Here is an 18749-nt window from a genome sequence, read left to right as displayed (position 1 = left end):
ATCATAAAATGTCTGCTCCTGGAGCTCTGCACCAACACAACACAAATTCTCCTTTCTGGAGCTTCCTACTGCTCAGACAGAGCGTGAGAGTACTGAGATTTGCTGCATACAGTCCAGCTGCCCTGTAGGTTAACTCTGCCCATCTCCCAGGATATTTAACCAGTAGTTTGCATTTTAATATGAAAAACAATAGAAAGACCAGACTCCAACAACTAAGATATACACCAGAAAAAAAAAAAAAAAATTCCAAAGGCTGTTTTAACTTATGAACAGGGATTTGGAATTGTATGAGCTTTCTTTTTTAAACTATGATACAGCATTTTAGTACTCCTTAGCTCTCCTGAAATCTCATCATGCAAAGATTCTCCAAACCCCAGTGCAAAAATTAAAGCATCACTCTGTGCCCTCCTTTGTTACTCTGTATCCCTAACAAAAACATGCATACATTTACATATTTATACATACGTGTATAAAAGGGCTAGGAAGGACATTCCTGTAGAATGCCTTGTTGCATAACATGCTAAATTCCTAGTTTATTCAGCAGCGTCTATAGTTCACAACACTATTAAATCATCACTAATTAGACAGGCATTCCTAATGAATATTCAACAAAAAGTGGTTACAATTTTTGGGTACCTTGAAACCAAACCATATCCCAGCGTGCTGAGCAGGGCAGGACCACTCAATTCCAAGAGTATAGGGCGGGTAAAGAAAACAATTCATATACACAATTAAATAAAAAATTCAAAAGTCAACTTCAAATCAAATAAAGTGGAAAAAGTTTAGTACTAGACTTCCATTTTAATACTGGGGCAGGGGAACCCAAACGTAATTTCTTGCCGTTGTCTCATGGCAAAACCACAACCATGCAGAGAGGTGAAATGTTAGAAGCCCCAGCAAGGACTAAGCTCGTGGCAATCTAAAGCTGGGTTCCTAAGTTTAGGATGTATCAGACTAATTCTGTCTTACAGGCGCACTCTGCAAACATTCTGCCTTTTTATTCTTAGATCCAGGTATACAATGAAAATGGCTTCACTGGACTTTTTTTTTTTTGTTGTTATAGAAGAGAGTGCTAAAAACTCAAGGGATGTCCGCTCAGAGTTGTCAGCCACTTGCTGAAGTAAAGGACTGAGAACTGCAAAAGACTTGGATGTGAGATACAAAAATCTTAAGTTTATTTAATAATGTTGTTAACATTTAATACAAAGACACAAACCAGTCCTCTTTCAGGACCTTACAAACCATATTCCATCTCTTCTACCACCCAAACCCTGCTCTCAGAGAAATGAAAGAGAGAACACTGAACTGATAAAGCCAGTTACTTGAGGGGCATTACATTTAGCTTTGCTTTTAATCCTTGGCCAATCCTATTTCTTTTCAGCTGAACTTTGTAACATTTCCGTTTCCACTCCACCCACTCAATGAACAGGTACAAAAATACGAAAAATTCTAGGACAATCTAAAATTCTGTTCTACTTACAGTTTTATTTCCGAAGTCCTAGAATTCCTACAAAGGCTTCTTTGAAACGACCCCTGATTAGCCCCATTCAAGTGTTAGATGCAAGAGGTTTTACTGTTTGATGTTTGTTTTGTTTTTTTAAATAACCCCATAGTGGTCACAAATGAAAAAACCCTGTTTTAAACATCTATAAAAGCATTTTATAGACCTAGATGTCTAAGCTTAGGTCATTAAAAGAAAGGTTAACTCCCGATAGTCACTGCAATGCCTTCAGTTTTACAGCTTATTCTGGAAGTGCCACAAGAAGAATCTGAAATATACAAAGACAACAAGTTTAAATGATTGGCATTAAAATAAGAGCTTATTAATCTTTACAGAGTAGTAGCTGTCCATTGTTTGCACTGACAGAGGACAGCACTTTGCTGCAAGCCCACTAATTTTCAGAAGGGCTGAGCGTCTGCCTTTGGCAGCAGCTCTAAACTCAGGTCAGCTAAGGACAGCACACGCTTAACAATCGGCAGTTGTAATCCTGGAAGACCCCGCTGCACCCTCCACACCCAAACACACCAGTTGCTTCAGAACAATTACTGCAACTTTGTGAGACGACAGACAAAACACCGCTTATGACGTGACCAGTGGAAATGTCCCAACATCAACTGTTGGCAAGTCTTCAGGAGCTTCAGCGGCAACTGTCACATCTGGTTTGGGTAATGAGCAGTAACATGCAACACAAGGGCATTGCTTTAGAGGCAGAGCAGCACGTTGCTCTCTAAAGGATCACCAAGATGTTCTCGTAGATTGTTCTTGCAGTTTAAAAGGGCCAAGCTGCTCCACAGAGTACCAAGATCACAGCGTGCTCCCTCTCTGCCCCTATTTTCAGTGTAGAACCAAGCCACCCTTGTGCTTAAACCTGTTAGCAGGGTGATCAGCACAGACCTGCAAGAGCTGTTTGTGTCACTCCATGCCTTTGGCTGTTTCTGGCTCCCGTACATCCTGTATTTTGAACTTAAATTACATCACTGCAGTCACGCTGGTGGTTACTCTAAAAAGACCCATCGCACCCACAGCTCCCAAACTACTACTTGGAGCAACGTCACTGCAACACTTGATGCTGCACGTGCAGATCACTTGATCTGCCCTGACAGGGGCCAGCTCCTCGGCAATGATCAGCACAAGCAGAAGGACAGGAGGACTCCCTACCCAGTCACCTCTCGCAGCATTCATCTCCCACTGCCACTTGCCACACCATGGAAGGCACGGAGTAAGCAGCAGGAAGAATTTCACTGACCAAAACTACTTCTTACAGGGTGTATTTTGGGCTTTGCTAGAAGATCCATCAACACTACATCCACCAGCACTTCCAGGCTCCTTAGAGATCTGCTACCAGCCACTAACCATCCTTAATCCAGCTCAAGTTGAAAATTGAATGGTTATTGTCGTGGTTTAAACAGCATGATTTTTATTTTAAACCATGGACTGAAATAATCTTGGAGATGGAATCATCAGAGCCAAGCTTTCCATTCACTAAGAGGCACTTCATCTACAGCTGAAGTTTTCCCTAATTTTAAAATGTATCCTTTATCAAATAAGATAACCATCCAGTGGTGGGGCAACCAGTATCTTGTCTTTTTTTGGAAGAACTCCTCTCTGTACTACACAGTCTTTGCCAGGGTAGGAAGAGCAACTGAAGAAAAGTTTGAGCTCTTACACCAAACAATAAATATTAATTCAGGACCAGTTGAGATCAGAAATCTCAGAAAAACAGAACTGCAGAAATTCAGAAACCATGAAAAATAAATGACAAGAAGAGGAAAGTGAATGCACATCACCCCTCTGCAACAGCCTCAGGGACTGCAGCCTCTTCCTCAGTGACACTGTAATCTAACCAACTGTTTCTGACCCATTTCTATCAATTTTTTTCAGCCTGTCATCTTATTTGTGGCCCTTTCCTCCCCTGCTCCTTTTTCTTTTTTTCTCCCACAACCTTTTGGCTGTCTGTCCCATAACTCTTTTCTCTGGCATTTCGAGTGGGATAGTTCTGTGCTCACTGTAAGGTGAAAGTTGGCAGTCTCACTTCTGAGCGAGGCAGAAACACTGGGATAACTGCCACATCTTGTAATGCCACTAACATGAAAAAAGCAGTACAGGTGATGGTAGGCAAGAGGGCACACTGGCACAACCACCTAAGCAGGGTGTTGTCGTGAAGCTGTGCACTTCTGACAACAATCCCATCCAGACAGCTCAGTAACTTTACCGGGAACTGTTCCTGCTCCACTTACAGCGAAGGAAGAGATGGACTTGCAGCGCTATGAAATGTTCTGCCCCCTTGAAAGGCCTGGGAAATCTTGCACGCTAAGGGTGAAATAACAGATACTAAGGACAGTAACTTCCCAGAAACAGCTCCAGCGTTCATATATCAGCATCTACAAGCCTTTGAGATTGCGTAAGTCTTAAATCTACTAAAGGGCTGACCTGTCTTCCAGACTGGCACGTCCACCCAGGTTACCCACACAGTGGGATGGTTTACACAGACAGAAAATTTTGGACAGATCATTAAACATCTTCCCATACTTGTGCTAACTACAGCTAACTTCCCCTTCTCGATCACCATCATCCTGACATCACACGATACTTCCTGTAGGAGATCTGGGATCGTTTGCATTCACAAATTACAGAGACAGAAGGTTCTGCAGGACCGAAAAGCATTGGTGTTGGGAGACAGAAGAACTTACAGGAGCGTATGTCCTCCTCAGTGATCGACTTCTGCGTCTTCAAACTGCCCCGCAACCACTGGTGCTATGTCCACCTCCATCCCATCTGAAAAAAAACAGCCAACGATGCCATCACATGAAAGAGAGTGAGTGCCCTCTGTTGACAAGAGACGGCCAGGACAGAAAACTCCTTTGCTGAACTCGGGAAAGTAGCCGAGAAAACGGATGTGCTCACAAGTTTGTGGTTTTGTTCCAGCTCTCAGTCAGTCATTTAACCACGTCACCGCTTCCTATAACCCCATCTCACCCTATCTTATTAAAAGACTTCAATACTGGATTTAAAACGCTTAATTTTTTTAATGATGTTTCAGTTGTAACAAATGGCGTGATTCCTTTTAATAGCTTTAATTGTGCTCTAACAGAAAGAGGCTGGATCCTGTTCTGAAACCGCTCCCAGCAATCATCAAGTTGAGAAAAGGAACAATGGCTCTGTACTATAATGTCAAAAAATTAACAAAATGCTGTAACTGAGCAGCCCTGGGGATATTAATAATTGTAGCAAACCAAGAAGCAGTACCATAGCAAATAAGATTAGGAAGGCAAATAAAACCGATGAAGATTGGCTTTAAGACATGTGACATACTTGCTGCTCAATTAACTTCAGCTGTCAAAATTTTGAGGTTCAGAAACCTGACAAAATTTTCAAATGAAGGGCACCACTAACACACAAGTTTATCACCTAAGGTTATCTTTATATAATTTTATTCAAAGTTGAGGAATAAATAGAACCTGTAAACAACTGACAATAAATACATTAAAAAATCATCCATGTGGATGAGAACAATTGGTTATTATTCTATTGACTACTCTAGGCAAGCTGATAGCTAGAAATTTACAACAGCTCTATTATTTTTCGTCCTTCAAAAACATCAAGCCTTACCAAAGCCCTGCAATTTATGTCAAACAAAGAAGGAATACCACTAAACTACTTTCCTGTCCTCCCAGGTATATATTGCTCCAGTGAAAACAGCATGCAGAAAAGGCAAAATTTGAGAGACTGGGATTTTTTCTGACAAAAAGAAACCCTACTCTTTAAATATATGTTTGAACAATGAGTAGCATTAAGAGACAGCATCCTTCAGAAAAGCAAATTTTTTTTTTTAAATGTGTTTCAGTGTATTTCGGTGATTCTGAATTCACACAGAGAGGATTATTAACATTAACTTACAATGTTGGGTAATTAAAACAAACAAAAAATCCCCCATTACCTGTTTAGAGTAGAAATTGCTTCCTAATCCCAGTGTAGGCTGACAAATTTTTTTTTTTTTTTTTTCTTTTTTTAAATCCTCAGTCAACTTCACCCTACCACAATTCCTGGAAATCATACCAGGTAAGAATCAATAATTCCTAACACAGCGGTCCTCCTTTCACACAGCAGCCCTCAATCCACGGCAGGCAACACGCTGCCCGTAGGGCACCACAGGCATTTTTATACCCTGTGGTTGTGAACAAAGATAAAATCACTGTTGCTGCACACAGCGTGGTAAGGCATCACCCGCAGCAGTATGACACTTGCTCAGTCCTGGTGTCTGTGAATTAGCCAGACGGGAGAACCACTGTTTCATATATTCCTCAGTAAAAGAAAAGCATTTCTTACCTTCAAATTCCCTTATCGAGTTTTCTGTTCTCACTCCAGCCATGTTGTACTGGCTGCTGACAGACTGGGCTAACATGCCCTCTAGCCTCTCCAGAGTGGCCTGACCTTCTGCAGTTAAATGCGACAGTCCTTCTTCGTAAGTGTAAAAGGTCGGGATGTCACCTTGTTCTAGCTCTGCAAAACCAAGTTTATGTTTATCAGACCTAAGTTAAAGAGCCTGTATCAAGCAGGGGTGGAGGAATAGGACAACAGCTAGGCAAATTATGCTCAGATGAACTGACTGAAATTAAAAGGCTGTTTACGTCAGTTACAGAATACACACAGTGATGCGAACTCACGGCTGAACTTGTGTGAGCTCTTCCACTGGGAAGAGAAAAAGGCTGGTATTTGTGTCTCGGGGCTTCTGACAACGAGAACAACGTTTTTGCTAAATTCCAGTGATTAGTGACAGCTAAACTACAGATTTTCTGCAGATTTCTGAGTTTTTATACTGTGCTTGTGGCAAGAAGAATGTTTTGGTAAGATGAGTAATTAACAAGGAACTTCTAAACAGACCAAACCATTTTTATGACAGATACCGCCGGCGAAGTTCCAGATATCCAAGTGCTGGCAGGTATTTCAAAAGAAACAAACTGCTACAAACCGTGGGCCTCAACATCGTACTCCTCCCCTTCGTAATCGTTGTCCGAGTCTTCGTCGTCAGGGTCTGGGTGCAGAGCTTGGCATTCACACATGGCTGTAAACATGGCTTCCACTGCAGGAGCACAAACAAATACAAACCTCCCTCTTTCTCCAGCAATACCCCACAACAACAGGCAAGAAATCCTGGACTGGGTGATGAATGAGACTGAGAATATTCCTTTACCAGAACCACCACTGAATTTGTACTTGAAAGCATCACCCAACAAGCCAGCAGCCACGCAAGAAACAAACCAGGTTTCCTACATCCAGCCTGGTGCTTTATCCTCTTACAACACTCTTCCATTATTTCACGGATGATAAAGGCTTATCTCTGGACAGTTCAGTCTGTGGTTACCCACTACAGGATTCCTTACAGCATCTAACAGATAAGATTCTGAAAGCTTGGATCCAACTGTAAGCTCCATACCGGACAGGATTTCCAGCGGTGGTGTCTGGACATTAGCAGGTCCCTAATGAAACTCTCGCTGACTCAAACATCACTGAATTTGGAATTAAAAGATGTTTCCCATACAAGCTCTCTGCAAATATATATAGATAAGATTATCTGTGTCATGTATTTATACTTAAGTCTCTATTCCAAAGCACTGGAATTCTTGCGAAGCAGCTACTTGAAATATTCCAGCTTCAAGCAAGATAAGACAATGTACTTTGTTCTTTTCAGCACACAGAAATCAAGTAATTAAAGGAGGACACTAAAGGATTGCATCGTTTACATCTCTACACCCCAGTGTCTTCCACATTTAGCCAGGACTTTAAGCTAAAACGCCATTTCCCTCTTCACTTACAGGCTGATTTGTCGCTAGGTACAAATCTGAATTCCACAATTGGTTCAACATCATCATCGCTGTCTTCCTCCTCCTCCCCTTCAGTCATGGGAGCCTCTTTTGTCTCCTCTTCTTTGGGAAATTGAAAGATTTAAGAGAAACATGTTTATTTTGTCTCCAAAAAAGTCAATTTTGTTTATTCTTTCAGGAACACACCTAATCAAACCAGAAGCCTGGACACAACCCGAGAGAGGCACAAAGCAACCCCTCCCCATCCACATTACAGATACAAGAGATCCTCTCACAGCACTGTGACACTTGTGACACACACAAAAACTTCCCTACTTGTCATGTTAAGATTTTAGATTTCTGTAATGGTCACCTGACGTATTCACATATTTCAGGAAAACTGCCTGATTCTTATTAAAAACAACTGTACTCAGAAGAGCCCCACAATTCACAGACATTATCATTTATGTGCGCAACACTACATACGTATTTTTTAAATCACTTTAATTTTATGGATCCTTAACAGTACTGTCATGAAATCAATTCGCTTCCAGTGCGGCCTCTCACAGGGGACTCCGCGAGATTTATAGAAGATCTCTACTTGATTTCTGACATTTCTGACCAGCCAGCAAAATGGCAGAGGTAGAAAGTGCACCCAGAGCCAATGACAACTGTGGGCAAAACCATCCTTCCCAACTCCTGTGCCCTACAAACATGAATAAGTAAACAACAACATGACGTTTTTCTTTCCATAAATATAAAAACCCCAGAGGAGATGGTTATAGGTCATCACATTGTGGCTGGGGACACTGCACTGACAGCCTCAAAAGTGCATCATTATTTTCTACAGAAAAAGAAGAATACAGTTAAGGCTGTTCCACTGAGAGTGGCTTTTATCGCATACAAAACTGGCACCACCAAGAATACGAAGAAGCCAAGAAGCTGCCAGCCAGCAGCCCCAAAAAATGAAATGTCCAAGGAAGCTACCCAATCCTTTTCCAACTGACACCCGCAGGCACAGCTCAGCCCAGCTCTTTGTTTTCAATGAAGTCAATCTCTCACTGGCTTCTTCTAAAAAAGGGGTGAGGATAAGGCACAAACACACAGAGAGCCCGACAAAAACTTTTAGAGGAAGAACAAAACGTACCCTGCCCAACTAAGAATGAAGACTCCAGCAGCCAAAAAAGTGGAGAGGTTTGGGTTTAACACTACTCAGCCGTTAAGTGTGCAGGCCAGGGATAGACTTGAAAACTAAACAAATCTACTTGCTCTATAAGATTTACTGTAGCCAGAGTTCATATATGAAAAAAAAACCCAACCAAACAAAAAAATCAGCCTATTAAGGATTTACAGATAAGAACTATCACAGCATATCTGTGTTTTCAAACACAAAATGAATTAAAAGCTGGAAACAGTCCTTCTTCAGAATAGGCTCAGTTTACTTCAAAGTAAACACCGGTAAAAGAAAATGAGAGAAAAGAACCAAGAGGTGTATGTACATGTCCTCTTATTATTTGTAGTGATAGACTGTCAGAGAACATTACTAACATGAGAGAAGGAAATAATGAAGAGTATTAATAGCTTAAAAATGCCTCTGTCTCGTCAGGATTTTGGTATATCAACTATTTAAAGAAAAATGAGGTGCCAGATTTTAACCTTTAACAAGTAGTATGCATGAAGAGGAAGGGAGACCTGCTCAAGGCTTAACACCTGTTACTCTTCAATGGAGAGCAGTTTATGACACGCTTAAAATACTAAAAGCTCTGCCAGAAGAAAAAACTGATAGATCAAAAACATAGAAAATCTGCTTATAAACAATGAAACAGAAAGCTTTTCTCTGGGTCAAAGCAAAACCAGGCAAATGTTGGTTTTGTGGGCAATCTACAAAGATCCATTAAGCCTGGTAACATGAGCTATTGTCTTTTTTTTTTTTTAAAGCAAGCTGTGGGAGAAAATGAATGAAAGCTTGCAGGCTAATGTGAAACAGCAGGAATTCATAAAGCCTGGAGAGGGTAGCAACATTAACATAAATTCAATAAAGCAAAAACGATACCTAAGATGGCATCACACAGAGACTGAGAGGAGTGAAATTGTTTAAAGTGAGTATAAGAGCAGAGAACGGATTTTCAGTGGTTCCAGCTGTACACAGTCACATGCTGAGAACAGAACAGTATAGAAATGACTCTAAACAAGGGCAAAGCTATACTTCTAAAATAACTGTCCTTCAGGGAAATGAAAATACAAGCTATTACTTGAATGAAGCATATCATCTTTACAACCAAAATTTACTCTTTTTGAAGAAGAAATCGCGCCGCTCAGGACTGTGTGGGAACACTAAGCGTGACTTCAGGCATACCTTCAAATTTGGCATTCACCATGACATACAAGTGCTCCCATGGGTAGGCGTTCAGGTCCCTGGAGACGGCGTGTAAACTTATAGTGGGATAATCCAAGGAGAAGCCAACTCCGGAGTTTTCCAGCCAAGACAAGCGGCTAACAAGGAGGGAGGGAAAAAAAAGAAGAAAAAAAAAAAGAAGATACAAGTTAGAAACAAACAGAGGAATCTATGGTACCTGACTCACACCTGCAGAAAAGCAAACCAACCCCAAAAAAGTGAGTAACTCTGGACAGGGCACTTACCCCACGCTCGGGTAATACACGGTCCTGGACCTGCTCTAACAGGACCTTGCAAGGGCATTAACTGATGGCTGAGGTAAAAGAAACCTTTTCTTAAAGAATGTGAAGCTGAGCGCCCTAAACACATTGCAGCTTTAGCACATTCACACTAAACCCTGAATTTCCCTCCCTACCTCTTCATTTTCTCCTCCCTGTAGGTATCTGTAACCCTAAAGATAATTAGAGAGGTTCCAGAGTGTGATTTATAACTCAAACTATTAAATGTTCTGTGGTTTTTCAAGATAAAGAGAACAGTAAAAGGAAAATCACTTGTAATTTCTCGAATATTACAGATCTGATGCCAGTATGTAGAAAAACCACCCAGTTCTGTGATCAGCAGAAGTAACAACATCAGGTTGTTGTTTTTCTCTCCCTCACAACTTCTGTGCTATAACCGCTGCTTCCCCTCATTTTCACTCTCGTCCCTGACCACAGAGACAGCACAGGTTGTCACCACTGGGCTGCTACTTCCTTCACAGCAGAAGGATCAGTGTCTTTCTAGCAGCCAAGAAATCAAACTTAAGCTAATTTTGGGTGTCTGCGATCAAATGAGGTCGCACAGCGAACAGAAATGCTGAGAGGCAGAAAGCGAGACCTCCACCACATGCAACGCTCGGCATTCCGAAGTTTTCGAGGAGGGACAAAACCAATGAAAAGGTCACAGAAGGCTTGGGAAATCAAGCTGAGAGCAAGAGCTAGTGAAGTGGGAGTGAGGAATTTCTTTCCTAGCCTCGATCGGCCAGTTCTGAATGTTTACAGCAGTTGACGTGGAGTCAGCACAGGGATGGAAAGCCACATTGTGCTCCCGGGTGCCTGTGGTTCTCCCACAGCACGGCACTCCTGCAAACGCTGGCGTTTTCTATTCATTACCAGCAAGTGACTCTGGTAAAAGCTCTGACACGCTCAAAATGTGTTGGGAGGAAGCTGGCAGACTTGTGTGTGCCTCTCACAAAAAATCTATTGAAAGCGAGTTACAAGGAAACTCGATGTCATACGTGTTGAGAGCAAGATGCTGCACGAACAGAAGCCCTTGTATCTGCAATGAAACAACTTAAGAAAGCAGTAACTGAAATTCCAGAGAGATTCCTCGGCAAGAGGAAGACAACACCACTAACAAGTTCAGGTAGGGCAAAAACCCCTCAAATAATATCACCCGTTTTATAAACGCTTCATAGTCTAAAGGTTTTAAAAGACAATTCACGCCTCAGTGCATATTTCAGATGGCACTTTTGTTCTAACAACACCGTTCCGCTGCAGAAACACGCCACATTTAGAGTATTCCTTCACACAAAAACAATTACCTTAATCACCAAGCTGTCTTCTTGAACTGTACAATAGTGAGGTTTTAAAGGAAACAATAAAGAGTTCAGATAACATCTTGCAGAATAACCAAACTGATTGCTTCCTAGTAAGAACACACAGTGCCCACGTGGTTAATGCCACGTGAGAGACTTCACAGGACCGCAGCACTTAATAACAGCAGAAAACCAACAGCCCCGTCCTCCCCCGCCTGTCAATGGAAGTGAGGTGCCGTGGTTTTAATGCACCGGCCAGCCGGGCTCCCTCGTTGTGCTGTTCTCTCCTGCATTGCTTAACACACTATTTAGAGCAGGAGTAGCGGGGACACCCCTCAGAGCTTGCCCCTCACAGCGCTCTTTAACGGCCTCCCCCACACGACGGCCCCCCTTATCCAAGTCCCCCCACGTCCCCCTTCGGGCAGGTCCCCTCAAGGGAGACCCCCACAATTACCTCAGGGGACAGAGCCCCTTAGGGGAGGCCGCACACTCCCCCCACCAGGGAAAGGACCCCTCGGGAGAGAGGCCCACACCCACGCTCCCAGCCTGGTCTCCCCCACAGAAGGTTCCCCCCCAGGTTGACCCTCACAGAATAACCCCCACAGTCCCCTGAGGGAGGGCCCTCAAGGCCCTCACACGACGGTCCCCCAGCCCCCTCAGGGCAGCCCCCGCACCCCGAGGCCTACGGGGGTGGTGCCCCGAGAACCGCGACACACACCCACCGCCCCCCCTCACCTCTCGGCGATGTAGAGGGTGCCGGCGCCCAGGCTGCGCCCCGCCAGCACCGCCTCCGTGTCAGGCTGCTGGTGCCGAACGCCCTCGGCCGGCGGCGGGAACCGCTTGAGGAAACTCATGGCGCCGCCGCCGCTTCCCCCCTCCTCCACCATGGCCGCCGCCTCCTCCTCCTCCGCGGCCGCCGGAAGCGGAACCGCCGCGGCAGGCGCCGGAAGCGGAAGTCCTGGCGCTGACGGGCCTCTCTAGGCGCCTCTCGATGGTGCGGGCGGGTGGCGCGTGCCCGCGCTGCCGCCATGTTGGAGCCGTTCCCGCCTTCGGGGGTGGGCGACGGCCGCCCCCGCACAGAGAAATGGCCGCTTTCCTCAAAAATCATTTACTTACAGCAACACACGATGATTTCTGAAAGTTGCCTAAGAGTCCCGCTTGCCCAGACTGTTCTGTGGATTCTGTGGAGTTTATAATCTAGTTTGGGGATTGGCTACAATAAGAAAGTAGCGGGTAGCCCTGGGGTATGGATTAAAAGGATAAATCACGGCCAGCAGGCTCACAGCCTTCACACGGGCACTTAGCCAAACTTACACTCGACCAAAAGAACTCGAGATGCTCGCTAGGGAGGAGGATCTCGCCGATTTAGGACGAAGACACCTGAACTCTGCTTCACAGCCATGCCCTGGAAAGAGTGAAGAAGACTCACATACTTCTCCCCTTGACCGCCAAAGGCCCTCACCCTATTTCTACTACTCACGCTCAGACTATGCAAATGAGTTCTGAGAAATAATTACAATAATCACGCCTATTCACTGAACTAATTGTAATAACCCGGCCTTTCCTAATGAATATGTATGCTTTGGTGTAACAAATACTTGGCTACTTGCCAGAGGCGATGTGCAAGCTTTGTGGAGAAATCCCCTTGCACCCCAGCTGGAATAAACATACCTGCTTTATAACTCTCTCCGAGGTGTAGAGTTTGTTTCTGCACATCACCCTGCACAGGCCTGAGGAATGGGGCAGGAACCAGAGGGCACCACCGAAGGCTGTCTTTTTCCCTGAGGTAATTTCCCCCTCGTCATCCACCTGCAGAGGAGGGGACGGTGTTTCAGGCCAAAACATCCCTGTTCCTGAGGGTGAATCGTGGCTTCTCTCCAGAGGGATGCGGTCTGTGTTTCAGGAGCATCTATCTCCGGCAGGTTTGGAGTAGAATTTTTGTTATCTGGAAAAGAGAAGCAGAGAGGAGCGCTGAGGTGATCACTAACAGTACTGCCCGATGACAGCTGATGAGCAGCATTTTAGCCTGTGTATCTCTGTTGGACAGGTGACAAAAGGAAAAATAAAAACAAACCAGCAGCTTTTTGGTAACTGTTATCAGATGCTGGAAAGGGAATTTTAAGTGGATGACGAGCACCCAATGCCTAACAGATACACACGGGGAAGAAAAAGAAAGTCACAAGTACCTGAATTGCTTAAAGAATATCCAGTGGATTTTCCTCAGCAGTGATGAACTGGGGATCAGGAGCCCGATGCTACTGCAGTAGGTACCTGGTGAGCTGCCTTCAGGGAGCTGGGGTAGTCTTGGGACAGCGGACTGCAGCGGCGGGAAGGCTGCCATTCCCCTCACCAACCCTGGCCCTGCTGCTTCACCTGAGTTTATACCATTTCTGAGAGTTTCTCTTGTGCCAGATACTAAACCAGTGAAAACAGCAATTATATCAGAACAGAGTGAGTAAATAAGTGGTAGCATTCAGTCTGCACCAGCGAAGTACATCTCTGCCAGGGGATGCTCCTGTTAACTCCATCAGTGAGGCAGCATCTCTGCAAACATCTCTTCTCCATGACTTTCCAGGCTGGCAAATGCTTCAGTTGCAGAGCCCGTGCAGGGGTTATTTTGTTGCCATGGTTCTTAATCTTCTCTTTCATCAGTGAGAGTTTACTTTTAAGCAGTCATTTACCTACCTGTGTGCAAACCCAGGTTCTCACAAACACTAAACCCATTATTAACAGAATTATGTCTCCATCTTTCCCTTCTCTGGACTTTTCTAGTCACAGTCTTGGATAGGAAAGAGCCAAGGCAGCACAAACCAGAAAAAAGAAAACAAAAAACAAAAAACCCCCCTACAAACCAACATTAAGAAACCAGGGGGAACAAGAACATAATGTGGTTCTTTTAGGCTGAGCTTTCTGAAATGCTTTGGAAAGCTCCTCAACCAATCCATTTTGGATTCTAATCACGCAAATAATTATTTTTTATACAAATAGCCACCTTGACTGAAATCAAAGCAACCTCCACAATGAAGTGATATCTAAACACTGCTGGAATAGCTAGGAAAAAAAAATGACAGGCAACAGGACGTGAGGAAAAGGAAATTTCTCGACCACCTTCAACTTTTTCACGCCAAGACAAGTGCTCATCTGGAAACAAAAATTCATCCACGAATACAGATCAGACTGCAGCAGCTGGTGGGAAGAGATGCAAATATATGGAAACACCAGTTCACCATACTTAGCAGTTTTAAATCAATATTCCTGCTCGTGTCCCCAGTTACCTAACGTGGCTCTCTGTATCAGCCATGGAGAGCCCTCACCACCTCTGTAGTTAACTGGAAACCACACAGCAACTCTTTTAGACTGTTTTAAATTAAAATTTCTGAGTGACAAGCTGAATTAGGCCACTGCAATGAAGCAATATAGAGCTTATTTCTGCTCCTGCACACAAATGCGACTATTTCTTGTGTCACATACCGCTTTTCCAAAAGAAGACAAGAAAAAGGATGGTTTAAGCCCAAGCTGAGAGGTTGGTTTTGAGGCCGAGGTGTTAGGGAGGAGGAGAAATCTGCATCTTCCTTATTTACAAGATCTGGATACTTCATGCCCCAGCACTGAGTGTTGCCTCTAACACAAGTTTAGAGTGGGTAGGCAGACATTTCCTTTACGTTCAATGAGCAAACCAGAATGGCACTATCTGAAAGCTCCCTTCCAGAGCTGCAAGAGCTTTAAAAAGTGAGTTAGGATCCACCCCCATGCCGAGCCTCAACATTGGATGTGCAAGAGTGATTTAGTCAACCAGAGCTGTGTTTAGAGGCAACAGACACCTTCACAGGGTTAAAGAGTCACTAAGGACCAAAGGTAGGACTCCCCACCCAAGGGAGCTTGTTTCTCTCCGCTGCCTGCACAGCACTGCCTTGCTGTAAGGTGGTCAGTTCAGTCATAAACACCCAGAATCCGTTAAAAATGCAAATGTAGAATTTTGGCATTGCATTTGGAGCAAGAGGGTGGATTTCACAGCAATTTCTCATCACTACAGGAAGACACAGTAGCTTGATTATAACCACAGACACACTCAAAGAAAAAAAAAGATTGACATGCTTCAGCGATTCACACAGAGAGAAACCACCTTTTTTTTTTTTTTCTTTGATTCACTTCTTTCCTCCTGACTTTTTCCTGTTAAAGTCCTAAAACGTCATCGATGTCCACTGCCATAGCCACATGTCAGAACATCTACATCTTCAGGGCTTCTCTGCAGGCTTCCATTTAGTGGTTTTACAGGTCTCAGCCTAAATAAATGAATCTAGCTCCTCTCCGACTGGCACCAAGTGGAAATCTCACGGACGTATGGCTGGAACAGCCTAGATAGGAACGACGCCAGTTGCAGGTATGACCCTTGTGAACAAATACTGCTAGCAACCAGGCAGATTTTCTCCCAATCTGTAAGAATTCACCACTAATTTAGCAATTACACAATTCCAACAGCAAATGAAATGGACGTTGTAGCATAAGGCAAGCACTGAACCCAGTTCAAGCTTTGTCAAGTGACTGCAACATCACTACGAAAGTAGATGTAAAAATTATATAGGAGATGGAACACACGCAGAAAATCATCACAGCTGCAAAAATAAATCCATCAGGTCTTCCCCGCTGTCAGCCAGAGCTGGTCAAAGAAATACTCTGTCAGTTGAGTGTTATAACAAAATCAACATAAAAGAGGAGTTCTCCATTCCCATGGCAGGCAGCAGCACCGTCCCGGGCTGGAAGGATGGGCAGCAGCCATTACTCTGTGCTCGTTTTACAAGTCAAAAAGAAACATATTTGCACGTGTGATGACCATTAAAAAGTACCTTTTGCTTCAATACACATTATACTTTGTACATCAAGTTATTTCAATTTTTTTTTTATTATGACAATTTACATGTCATATTTATATGAAAGAAATGACAGTAGATATTATAACAAAAACATTATGAAAGAAAAGTTACACAATTAGGCCTACAAGCTATAAAATGGCTTCAGGCCCAGCTTATACACAAAGAGTTCTGACCAGACTGTAGTGAGAGACAACGCTGAACAATTCATTAACAAAAATATTGGCACCAGCCTTAACATTTTTTTTTTTTACTTCATTTACAAGGAATACAGTATTTAAACAGTTGTGTACTGCAAATCTAAAAACATTAGCTGTTAATAAACTGCAGTTAACCCTTTGAGCACTGAGGCCACCATGACTTCCATTTTAAAAAAGTATTAATGCATCGTGTTTTACATGCACATGGTATTACTGGTGTGTGTGTGGGGGGAAGACAGTGAAAGCACCACCCAGTTTATGTGCAACAAGAATAACACTTCCAGTTTTTGCAACATATTTCCCGCCCCCCCCCCCCTTTCCACACACACACACACACACACACACACACAGTGTGTGTCCCCTCAGTCCTTTCCCTTTGATAGTGTAGCAAGTCATGACTGAAGAGAGACTGAAAACCCGAGGTTCAGGACTCGAGAAACGCAAGGGTTAAACTCTACAGAAAGAGCTCAGCTTGTGGAACTTTGCCATGTTAACTCTTTAGAGAAAGAAAACAAAACAAAACAAAAAAGAGGCCAACTGTGAATGAGACCACTTTTAAGGAACTCAAGGTTTCTTTGCAAACATATAAACAGCACACAGGAGTAAGACAAAAACTGTATTTCATGTAAGCGTATTTCAAAATTTAAGAGACCTATCTGGCAGGTTTGATCTAATTCTCACAGAATATTGGGAGGATAACCCTTCTGCTAGCAAATAACCCATTCTCTGTTACCTGGGACACTGACTATACCCGATGTTTGTCTAAGGTACAGGACCTGTGCCTACGTGAGAAGCGTCGTGCTGACCGAGAACGGCTACGTTACGCTTTTATCTCCTGGCTGCTGCAGGAGGGCTGCGAGACACTGGTAGGAACTAGCAACTGCACTGGCATTACAACAAATCATTTCAATGTGAGTTAGGGGGAGGAGTACCATTTTAATGACTATAGTATAGCAATAAGATACTGTACAAGATTTTAGAGTCCATATAACGAGTATGAAATGGAAAACTAAACAAGGCTTATAGCTTTATGATTTGATTTCCTTTTCTACCACTAACTTGAGTAGCAGATTAGTATCTATTAAGGACTTTTAACTGCTCTAACTAACAAATGGTGCACGGGTAACTAGGCCTATCATATGTTTTAGTAGAAGGATTTTATCCCCATAGAATCATTTAAGTCAAGTTCTGACAGACTAAGCTAAGTTTAGTTGTGTGGGACACAGGAACAAACAAAGCAGCAAACTGTGCGGACTCCGACCAACATCCCCAGAGGCAAACACTGTCATAACACTCTATGGACTGATCCCGATTTTCTCCACATCCACATTGCACTGCTGGAACATTACCGATTCCCTCAAGGAAGGAGACCTCAGGTAAATTTTCCTGTTACTTTGGAGGTCAGGATGAGAAAAGGAGGGTATCGGGATGATTCTCGTAAATGGGAGACCTTCCACTGGAAATAGTCTTCAAAGGGCGAGTCAGAAGTCGTTTTTAGGCCTGTCCAAGACATGTCTTGCAAATGGCATGGGTTTGCATACACATTTTTCCATTCCACTTCCCTCCATCCATTCCCCATCCCCTGCTGTTCTTTGAACGAGCATTCAAACAGCAGGAGAAAGCGACTCTGTCTGCACCTGGGGAACCAGTGAGACTGACTATACACAAAGTGCTGCAAAGTGCACGAAGTAAACCAACCGAACGGACAGAGAGACTCTGTCCTCCGGTTCTCGTTAGTAACCTTTGGGGTTATACATAGCAACAGAAGATATATTCACAGGCACACATGCCTTCATTAAGCACGTGTCCCCTCTAACTGCTATATCATCCCCTCTCCTGCTCCTCAGCTCAGGTGTGGGGTGCCAGCATTTACAAAATGATAGTCAAAAATCCAAGTTGGAGGACTTCCTTTTAATTGCAGTTAAATCTGGAGCCTTTACACCATGTATTCAATTATAAAAACTTATCTACTTTAGAGTGTTCTATTCTTTCCCCCAGTAGCTGTACACAATCTTTTTTTTAAGTGTCATACTAAGCAATATACATCTTTTGCAATATACAAAATAAGTTAAATTACTCTGCAGCGTTGGGACAATCAATTCCCAAGCACGTGTTTTTGCTGTTTGGATCTATCTCAGTTAGTTACACTTAATCTAAAATAAGAGCTTGGTAAGTGATGCGCGTTTGCAGAAGTGACTAATAATCGATACCCCAACTGCTGGGCGTCCAGCTTCAGAAATAATTTTCAATTGATAAATATTTCTGAAGCCAGAGCTCTCCACTAAGTCTCAGATTGGGTACTCAACTGTAAAGCACCAAAGATTAGTCATACAGGATTTTTCTTACATCAGTATATATACTGGGAAAAAAAAAAAAAAAAAAAAAAGATCATTTCTGTTGGATTTTTT

General features: G+C 43.3%; 1 protein-coding gene across 2 annotated transcripts; it reads right to left on the bottom strand.

Annotated features, from left to right (window-relative positions):
- Positions 1-1153: 1153 nt before the first annotated feature.
- On the bottom strand, positions 1154-12187 carry CLNS1A (chloride nucleotide-sensitive channel 1A). Of its 2 annotated transcripts, none has more exons than XM_074918511.1 (7): positions 12009-12187; positions 9659-9795; positions 7315-7425; positions 6471-6581; positions 5828-6001; positions 4192-4276; positions 1154-1769 (listed from the first exon to the last, which is right to left on the bottom strand). In XM_074918511.1, exons 1-6 carry the CDS (start codon positions 12158-12160, stop codon positions 4209-4211), a joined length of 753 nt encoding a protein of 250 aa, XP_074774612.1. In that variant the 5' UTR covers positions 12161-12187; the 3' UTR covers positions 1154-1769; positions 4192-4208. The 2 variants fall into 2 exon arrangements, with proteins under 2 accessions (XP_074774612.1, XP_074774619.1); XM_074918518.1 differs by having other exon boundaries at positions 7315-7422.
- Positions 12188-18749: the final 6562 nt, after the last annotated feature.

Source organism: Athene noctua, chromosome 1, assembly GCF_965140245.1.
Source record: "Athene noctua chromosome 1, bAthNoc1.hap1.1, whole genome shotgun sequence".
Taxonomy (NCBI): Eukaryota; Metazoa; Chordata; class Aves; order Strigiformes; family Strigidae; genus Athene; species Athene noctua.
Note: the sequence above shows the minus strand (reverse complement) of the source record. Positions and strands in the feature narration are given on the sequence as shown.